Raw genomic sequence first — 9,405 nt, forward strand, 5'->3', positions numbered from 1 at the left:
AGTTTTCTGGGCCCTTTCGCTCCTGTGATTTCACTTAATCCTCACCACTTTCCAAAGTTACTGGCATCAGGAACCCATTTTACAGCTGTAGGACAGTAGCCCAAAGAGATGACACTTTCCTAATGTTAGAGTTTGGCCCGTGATGAGCAGAGCCACACAGCAGGAAGTGCACTGGCTTTAGAAGCTGAAAGACTGATGCGATTTGAATCCCAAATCCAGCACTTCACTAACTGCGAAACCACAGGCAAATCTCCTCCCCACCATAGGCATCTGCAAAATGGGGGTCTGAACACTCACGTCTCTGTGTTGAACACTAACCCCTGTTTGTGGTGAGAATGAAATGGGATCATTTTCCTGAGTCCCCGGCATGGTTCATGGCACCCAGAAGCCAAGGCAGAGAAGGTGCAGGGGTCAAAGTCTTGGACTTGGGCAAATCTAGTGCTGAGCTCACCAGCTGGTGAACTCAGCACCAGCTCTGGGTAACCCCAGACAAGTCTCCTTACCCTCTCAGAACCTCATTTGAAAAACAGAGCAATCACATGCCTATCTATAATTGTCCGCTTTCCGTTGCTTCTACAAAATACCTGAATCTGGGTAATTGACAAAGAAAAGGAATTTATTTCTTCATGTATAGAGGCTGAGAAGTCCAAGGCTGTGGAGCCAGACGCATGTGGTGAGTCTTCCTACTGGTGGGGACTGCAGTCTCGGGCGCAGGGTGTCACATGGAGAGGGGGCTGAGTGTGCTAACGTGCTAGCTCAGATCGCTCTTCCTCTTCTTACGAACCCACCAGTTCCCCTCCCATGATAGCCCATTAATCCATTAATCCATGAATGGATTAATCCATCCATGAGGGCAGAGCCCGCAGGGTCCAATCGCCTCTTAAAGGCCCTACCTGTCAATACTGCCACATTGGGGATGAAGTTTTGACATGAGTTTTGGATGAGGACATTCAAACCATAGCACTATCCCAAAGGTTTGTTGCAAGGGTGAAATGAGATGAATAGTCTGAAAGCACCTTTCAAAACTGCTCTATAAATGTAAACAACAACAATGGGTTTCCTGAGTGCTTAATGTATTCCAGGCACTGTCTACACCCCTGACGTGTGTGGTTTCACTCAATGCTCATGGCAGCCTTATGAAGCAGGACTTTTGTATAGTATTCCCACCCACAAATGAGGAAATTGAGTCTCAGAGATGTTAAGTAACTGGCCCAACATTGCACAGTCAGTAAGCGGCAGAGCCAGGCTTTGAGCCCAAATAAGCAGAGTGAGCTGGGCTCTGGGAGACCCAGACAAATGGAACTGAAGAAGCTTGGAGTCTAGCAGTGGCTCAAACTTTCTAGCACATCAGAATCACTGATGGAAATTATTTAAAAGGCGAGTTCTGGCCGGACGCGGTGGCTCACCCCTATAATCCCAGCACTTTTGGAGGCCGAGGCGGGTGGATCACTTGAGGTCAGGAGTTCGAGACCAGACTGGCCAACACGGTGAAACCCTGTCTCTACTAAAAATACAAAAATTAGCCAGGGATGGTGGCGCGTGCCTGTAATCCCAGCTACTCGGGAAGCTGAGGCAGGAGAATCACTTGAACCCAGAAGGCAGAGGTTTCAGTGAGCCAAGATCGCACCACTGCACTGCAATGTGGGCGACAGAATGAGACTCTGTCTCAAAAATATAAAAATAAATAAAAGGCAAGTTCTTGGGCTGCACCCACAGAGATACTGATTCTGTGGGTTCAGGGTGGAGCTCAGAAATCTGCTTTTATAACAAGCCCCCAAGATGATGCTTGTGTGAGGGGTCAGCTAACCACACGGGGAGGAGCGTGGCAGGTGTCTCAGCAAACCGTAAGTAAGGGTTGCTCAGTGAGCCAAGACACAGGGCTCTGGAGGACCCAGAAGGTTCAGGCAGGAGAGACAGGATCCCACAGAGGGACCCATCTCTGCCTCTGACCTCCAGGTTTGCCAAGTACTACAAAATGGAGAATGGCAGTGAGTACCGCACCCTCCTGAAGGCTTTTGGCATCCGCTTCGACGTGCTGGTATACGGGAATGTGAGTCCATGGGCCAGGCAGATAGGGTGGACAGGGGAGGCAGCCCAGACCACCTCTCGGGTTCTGAAAAAGCTCCTCTGGGGGGCAGGGGTCTGCTGCTGGCCAGCTTTGACACCCTCGGTGGGTCACTCTCCCATCAATTCACCTGTGCCGTGAAGGGGAGGGACCTGCTGATCCACCAAGAACCCTTCTGGCGCCACGTGCAGCCTCGGGCCTCACCCCCATCCCATGGGCCCTCTGCCCACTTGCCTTGGTCTTTGTGCACACAGGCTGGCAAGTTCAACATCATCCCCACCATCATCAGCTCTGTGGCGGCCTTTACTTCTGTGGGAGTGGTGAGTTCAGCCCCTCCACGCTCTGACGGGCCAGTCAGAGTGGGGCCCGGACTGGTACCAGCAGGCAGGGGAGTGACGGGGGCAGAACTCTGCCTCTGCCTGGAATGTAAAACCCCTACCCCCACTTGCTAGGTGCTTCAGTCTCCTTGGCCACCACCCTGCTGCGTCAGCCCTGGCTGGAACGTCTCCAGTCATGGAGAGTTCATTACCTCCGGAAGCAGCCTTCCCGTTTTCAGGAGACTCCACCTGTTACAGAGTTCTGTTTCTCACCGTATAGCTGGGGGAGGAGGCTCTGGGTTTCTGCAGACCTGAGATGCCTTAATGAGGAACAGAGCCCACGTGGCATGGTGGGCACATAGCCTGCCTTCAGGGACTTCTACCCTTCCACCCCACGCAGTCCTCTCTCTGTGCAGCTGTGGTCTGGGTCACCCCTAGGAGCTGGGAAGGCAGCCCTGAAACATCCTGCAAAGTCCCTGGGCATTTTTCTAAGAGGGAACATCATTCAGTCCTCCCTGGAGGACTGGTCCCCACCCTGGCCTGCAGTCTGCTAACATGCTAGCTCGGATCTCTCTTCCTCTTCTTATAAAGCCACCAGCTCCCCTCCCATGATAGCCCATTAATCCATTAATCCATGCATCCATGGACGGATTAATCCATCCATGAGGGCAGAGCCCGCAGGGTCCAATCACCTCTTAAAGGCCCCACTTGTCAATACTGCCACACTGGGGATTAAGTTTCAGCACGAGTTTGGATGAGGACATTCAAACCATAGCACTATCCCAAAAGTTTGTTGCAAGGGTGAAATGTCCTGCCCACTGTTTAGGCAGCTTGGGGATGCTGCCCGAGCCCAGCACTTCCTGCCACCCTGATCCCACCCACCCCAGGGCACCCCTCGGAGCCCGCCCTGCCTCTCCTCCTCCAGGGAACTGTTCTCTGTGACATCATCCTGCTCAACTTCCTCAAGGGGGCCGACCAGTACAAAGCCAAGAAGTTTGAGGAGGTGGGTTGGGGAAGGGGCACCCTTGGATAAAAGGGAGAGGGGGCAGGGCAGGCAGGGGCAGGGACTCTCAGTGGCTCCCCTTCTGAGGCCTTCTGAAGGGGGGCTCACCAGGCCTCAATGACTATTTGGGGTCCAGACAAGGGAAGGCTTGGCCAAGACTGGGCTCTGCAGAGAATCTTGGGGGTTCTGTGGGTCATTTCTGTCATGGTCCCCACCCTGTCACCTCCCCTCTCCATTTCTGGGGCAGGACTAGGGGAGGCCATGGGATGAATGGGGTTTCTGTTTGCCCTCGGGGTACATGGGAGGGGCCTTGGGATCACACAGATGTCCTGGCTCCCCTCATGACTAGGTCATGGGCGCCCACTGCTGAGTCTGTCAAATGGGGTCACAAAAGAGGACATTGCCCATAGTCAGAACTTGACAACACCAGCTCTTTCGCCTGCAGGTGAATGAGACTACGCTGAAAATCGCGGCTTTGACCAACCCAGTGTACCCCAGCGACCAGACCACAGCAGAGAAGCAGTCCACCGATTCGGGGGCCTTCTCCATAGGCCACTAGGGCCTCTTTCCAGGGCCCCACACTCACAAAGGCTCCAGGCCTCCCCACAGAGGACCGTGCCTGAGCAAGGGGGCATGGGAGGGAAGAGGGGCTCTCATTTCTGCTGCTCACTCCATGAGCATAGCTGGGACCCAGGTGTCTGGGCCTCCGACTGCTCCAGCAGACAGGCAGTGCTCCCTGCTGAGACCCCAATCTCACCTTCACTCCTTGCCTGGCCCCATCTGCTTCCTAGGACCCCTGGGGCAGGAGCACCTGAGCCATCCCTTTCCCAAAGAGTAGAGATGATAATGTAGGACAGATGGCCACAAGGGCCTACCAAGTGCCAGGCACTTTCACACACGTTATCTCATTTAATCCTTAGAGTAATCCTATGAGGTAGATATTAGTTTCCCTTGTTTTGAAGATAAACCAAGGCTCAGAGAGACTGAGTCATTTGCCCCAGGCCAGATAGCCAGGATGTGAGAGAGCTGGGATTTGAACGTCCGTCTGACTAACTCCATCGCCCACACCCCCTGAGAGAAGAATGAACTCCCAGGGTCCATCAGCCCTGCTGCTTCAGCCGCCTCCACCCTGACCATGATTCGGTTAATAAAGAGTAAGCCCCATGCCTTTCCCAGCAACAAAGTTTGCATTTTAGGGAGACTGGTTAGACAGTGGTGAGGGACCCCATCTCTGACTTGGGTGCATCCCAAATTTAGAAGGAAACAGAAGGCACGGCTGTCAGTGAATTTTTCCTCATCACTCCCCACAGCTCTCTCCCCAAACCAGGGAAGGGGTCATTCTTGTACTTCTCTGGGACCCCACACCCACACACATCTGGGCCCCCTCACTCTGGGGATTTGATTCCCGGACCTGGGATCCTGTCGTAGGCTGGGATCCTGTTCCAGGAGTTCAGCAGTCCTCATTTACAACAACAGTGAAAAGGCTCCAGTAAGGCCTGGTGCCTTGTGAGCTGCTCAGCTGGGTTGGCCAGGCCTGTCCCCATAGGGTCTTAATAAGGTGCCCCGTTTTCTAAGGTTAGAAGCTAAAGGGGCCTTTTAAACCATCTTATCTAACCCTCTTGCTTACAGATGAGCAAACTGAGGCCAGAAAGGGAAAATGACTGGTTCAGTGCCACAGTTCGTGGCCAAAAAGGAACCCACATGTCCTGGCCCTTCAGGGAAGGAGGCAAGAACAGGAAGCTGGATCCATTGACCCAGACATCCTCTATCCCCTTTCTGTCCTCTCCTACAGTGAGAGGCCCAGAAATTGCCCCAGGGCAGGGCTCTGGGGCAGAACCAGGTTTTGTGAATCCTAAGCATATACAATTTGGGGGCATCTCTTTAGAAAGAATACAAAATTAGGTATTAGAAGGGGCTCATGCAAGTGAATGAGCCTAAAGAATGTTTCAATAGCTTCATGATAAATCTGCATCTGGCAGTCAGAGTGGGCATGATCATGAGGTCTTAGCTGCACCAGCTCAACTGTAGGTGGAGGGCGGCCCCTCAACACAAGGCACAGGAAGTGGGGAAGGGACAGCTTCAGGAGTAGTTCAGGAGGCTCAAATGGTGGGTACTTGCAAAGGCCTTGCCCAATGACCCCCCGCTCCAGGGGGAGAAGGGGTAAGACCCACCCCACATAAAGCTTAACACCCCTTCCCTCACTCTGCCCTAACCCACAGCCCCATGCCCAGGATGGTGGGGCATATCTCCCCAGGGTCAGCCTTGGGAATTGGGCAGTGCCTGGAGATCTGACCAGACTATGCTTCTCCAGCAGAGACATCAGTGAAGGCAGCACCACATTCTCCACCTGGGACTCCCCCAGGCATCCCTGGGGAATTCAGCTCTTGGGAGGCTGGGGTCACAGGGATTCTCTCTAATGGGGAGATGGAGGCAGTGGTGTCCTGAAGGGACCCTCCCCCCCAACCCCTCCCTTTTACCCAGATGGAGGTGGTCCTCCTGTAGGTGCCTCCGCCCCTCTGGAGCCGGCCAGCAAGTGTGTGTGAGCCTGAGGTTGTCCTCCGCATATCTGAACTAAGTTACCACTTCTGTGTGCTAGATGTAGGGTTAATATCAGTAGTGATAAAAACAGCTACCTTGTCTCTGTTGCATTATGGTTTACTCAGCACAATCACCAACATAATCACATGGACCCTCACACCAACGCTGGTGAGTCTGCTATGGTTTGTCATTAATCCTATTTGATAGAAAAAGAAATTTACAGTACATGGAAATGAGATCTGGAACCTATGCCCATTCCTAACACTACATTGCCTCTTTAATCATTCAGCATAAAAGCCAACATTGATTACTTACTATTGGCAGGGCTAAAGTTCGTTCTCCATCAGGGAGATAAGTAGAGGTTATACAAAGGGCTTGGCATTCAGCTGAAATCCCAATCCCCAGACCACGTGCACAGAACTTCCTTTATCGCCTGTCCTTCCCACCCCCACAGACAGACAACACTGTTCTTCTAGAAGCATAGCATCAAAAGTGGGCTTATTCTAAAGCATGACTCTCCAATAGGAAAAAAAGAAAAAGAATGGGCTTATTCATATAAAAAAGAAAAGCTCAGTATCACTGATCATTAGAGAAATGCAAATCAAAACTACGACGAGATACCATCTCACCAGTCAGAATGGCTATTACTAAAAAGTCAAAAAATAACAGATGCTGGTGAGGTTGTGGAGAAAGGGGAACACGTGCTCCCTTGGTGGGGGCGTAAATTAGTTCAGCCATTGTGGAAAGCAGCATGGCGATTCCTCAAAGAGCTAAGAACAGAACTACCATTGGACCCAGCAATCCCATTACTGGGTGTATCCCCAGAGGAACATAAATCATTGTACCATGAAGACACAGGCACGAGAATGTTTATTGCAGCATTATTCACAATAGCAAAGACATGGAATAAGCCTAAATGCCCATCAATGACAAATTAGAAAAAGAAAATGTGGTACATATACACTGTGGAATACGATGCAGTCATAAAAAGAACAAGATCATGTCTTTTTTGGGAACATGGGTGGAGCTAGAGACCATTATCCTTAGCAAACTAAAGCAGAAACAGAAAACCAAATACTTCATGTTTTCACTTATAAGTAGGAGCTAAAGGATGAGAACTCATGAACACAAAGAAAGGAACAACAGACACTGGGGTCTCCTTGAGAGTGAAGGGTAGGAGGAGGGGGAAGAGCAGAAAAATATTGGGTAGGCCAGGTGCGGTGGCTCACGCCTGTAATCCCAGCACTTTGAGAGGCCAGGGTGGGCGGATCACGAGGTCAGGAGATCGAGACCATCCTGGCTAACACGGTGAAACCCCATCTCTACTAAAAATACAAAAAATTAGCCGGGTGTGGTGGTGGGTGCCTGTAGTCTCAGCTACTCGGGAGGCTGAGGCAGGAGAATGGCGTGAACCAGGTAGGCGGAGCTTGCAGTGAGCCGAGATTGTGCGACTGCACTCCAGCCTGGGCGACAGAGTGAGACTCTGTCTCAAAAATAAATAAATAAATAAATAATTGGGTAGTAGGCTTAGTACCTGGGTGATGAAATAATCTGAACAACAAATAAACCGCCGTGACCTGAGTTTACATGTGTTAACAAACCTGCACATGTACCAATGAACCTAAAATAAAAGTTAAAAAAAAAAAAAGAAGGGACTGTTGTAGTGTGTAGTGTGTGGATCTGTGTGGGGCCCTAATCCCAGGTAGCTCCCCTTCCATGCCCTTTGGGAGAAGGACCACTTGACATGCTGTGATTAGGAGCTGCCTGACCCAATTTCCATCCATGGCAGTTGGACAGACCCCTCTACTGAGGACAGGCCTTTTCATGTAGAGACAGTCCCTGGGGCCCAGCATGGATAAAGTCCCTGGCAATGCCAGCACCCATTCTCCTGCTGCCAGAGGCCTGCCCATGTTGAAGGGCCTCATCTCTCTGCTTTCTCCATCACCCACTTTCCCCAGGGCTCTCTGATCCTGTCCCCTCAACTTTAGCACCCTTAGAAACACAGCACATCTGGGAAAAGTTCTTTTCGCTCCTGAAACCACATCCCATCAGATGCTGGTACAGATATACACAAACACACAAACATAGTCCTGTATGCAGTTATGCTCAGACACACACTGAGACATATACCCACCCACATACATACCAGTCAAAGACACAGAGGAAGACACATATGCATACACAGAGAGATTTGGGAACATAAGGCTGCAAAGCTATGGAGACATATGCATTCACAGGTGTACGCAGACAGACATATCCATAAATACACAGAGATATATAAACATATGCATACTCAACATGCAAATTCATACTGACTCACAGATTTATGCACATTTACATATATAAATTCACACATATACAGGTATATACATGTACACAAACACTGACTCATGTACACACCAAGATATACACGCACACATGTACATGTGCACACACAGAAATACTTTTGTATTCTCCCTGGGCCCCATGTGGAAACACACTCCCAAGAAGTCTGTCTCTCCCCACCACCTCCACCCCCTACAATCCAGGGCTCTCTACCCTCTTGATACCCAGTCTCAGGTCTGAGTTTCGTACTTCATCACCTCTACATCCTTCCTGGAGCCCAGTACCTCATCTGTGACAAAGTTAATAGCAACAACAATAATCTCTCTCAATGTCCCCAGGGTCTGAGAAAGTGGGGGATGGAGAGACACAGAGGCCTGGGGCTGCAGAACTGGGAATGGGAACTACCAGACACCCTGGCTTTGTGCCCAGGGCCCTGCTGGGGAGAAGTCGCTCCCTCCTAAGGATGTGGCCCCTCTACAGAGGTAGGCCAGGAGGAAGGAAGGGGAGGACCACCACCCTCCTGGGAATGGATGGGGAACATGCCTCAGAGGAGGCTGGGGACTCACAGAGGTGGCTGGAAATAAAATTGGGGGCCATTATCAGAACCCAGAAAGGCATAGGGCCAGAGGAGCAGTCTGCCCCAAGACAAGACTGCTTTCTCCCCACTTCCTCGTGTTGTCCCCTAGGTGGGACCTCAGTGTTCCACACCAACTCTTAAAACAGCTCCATCACCTTTATTTTGGAAAGCCACCCCACCCTGCACCGCATACTGAATCCAAACAAAGCAAGAGGACCAGCAAAGCACCCCACACCAACTGAGCTCCCATCCCCCACTCCCCCAGTCCTTACCCATACTCCCAACCCCTCACCTCCACCACACCCATCCCTACTCCTATCCCCCATCTCCCACCCCTAACCCTAATCCCAACCCCTCACCTGCACCACACCCATCCCTACTTCCATCCCACCTCCCACCCCCACCCCTACTCCCAATCCCTCACGTCCCCACTCCCACCCCTACTCCCATCCCCCCACCTCCCACCCCCACCCCTACTTCCAACCCCTCACCTGCACCACACCATCCCTACACCCATCCCCCCACCCCTACTCCCATCCCCCCAGCTCCCACTCCCACCCCTACTCCCAACCCCCCACCT

At 51.6% G+C, this 9,405-nt stretch overlaps 1 protein-coding gene across 6 annotated transcripts in view; it reads left to right on the forward strand.

Annotated features, from left to right (window-relative positions):
* P2RX3 (purinergic receptor P2X 3) overlaps positions 1-8,053 on the forward strand; it is a 38,232-nt gene extending 30,179 nt beyond the window's left edge. For all 6 annotated transcript variants that reach the window (XM_055094326.2, XM_003826436.7, XM_055094328.2 and 3 more), the window contains 4 exons: positions 1,957-2,050; positions 2,320-2,385; positions 3,308-3,385; positions 3,831-8,053. In XM_055094326.2, the coding sequence (XP_054950301.1) occupies positions 1,957-2,050; positions 2,320-2,385; positions 3,308-3,385; positions 3,831-3,944 (352 nt within the window). In that variant the 3' untranslated portion in view covers positions 3,945-8,053. The remainder of the gene's footprint in view (positions 1-1,956; positions 2,051-2,319; positions 2,386-3,307; positions 3,386-3,830) is intronic.
* The last annotated feature ends 1,352 nt before the right edge of the window (positions 8,054-9,405 follow it).

Source organism: Pan paniscus, chromosome 9 (assembly GCF_029289425.2).
Source record: "Pan paniscus chromosome 9, NHGRI_mPanPan1-v2.0_pri, whole genome shotgun sequence".
In the NCBI taxonomy this organism is placed as follows: Eukaryota; Metazoa; Chordata; class Mammalia; order Primates; family Hominidae; genus Pan; species Pan paniscus.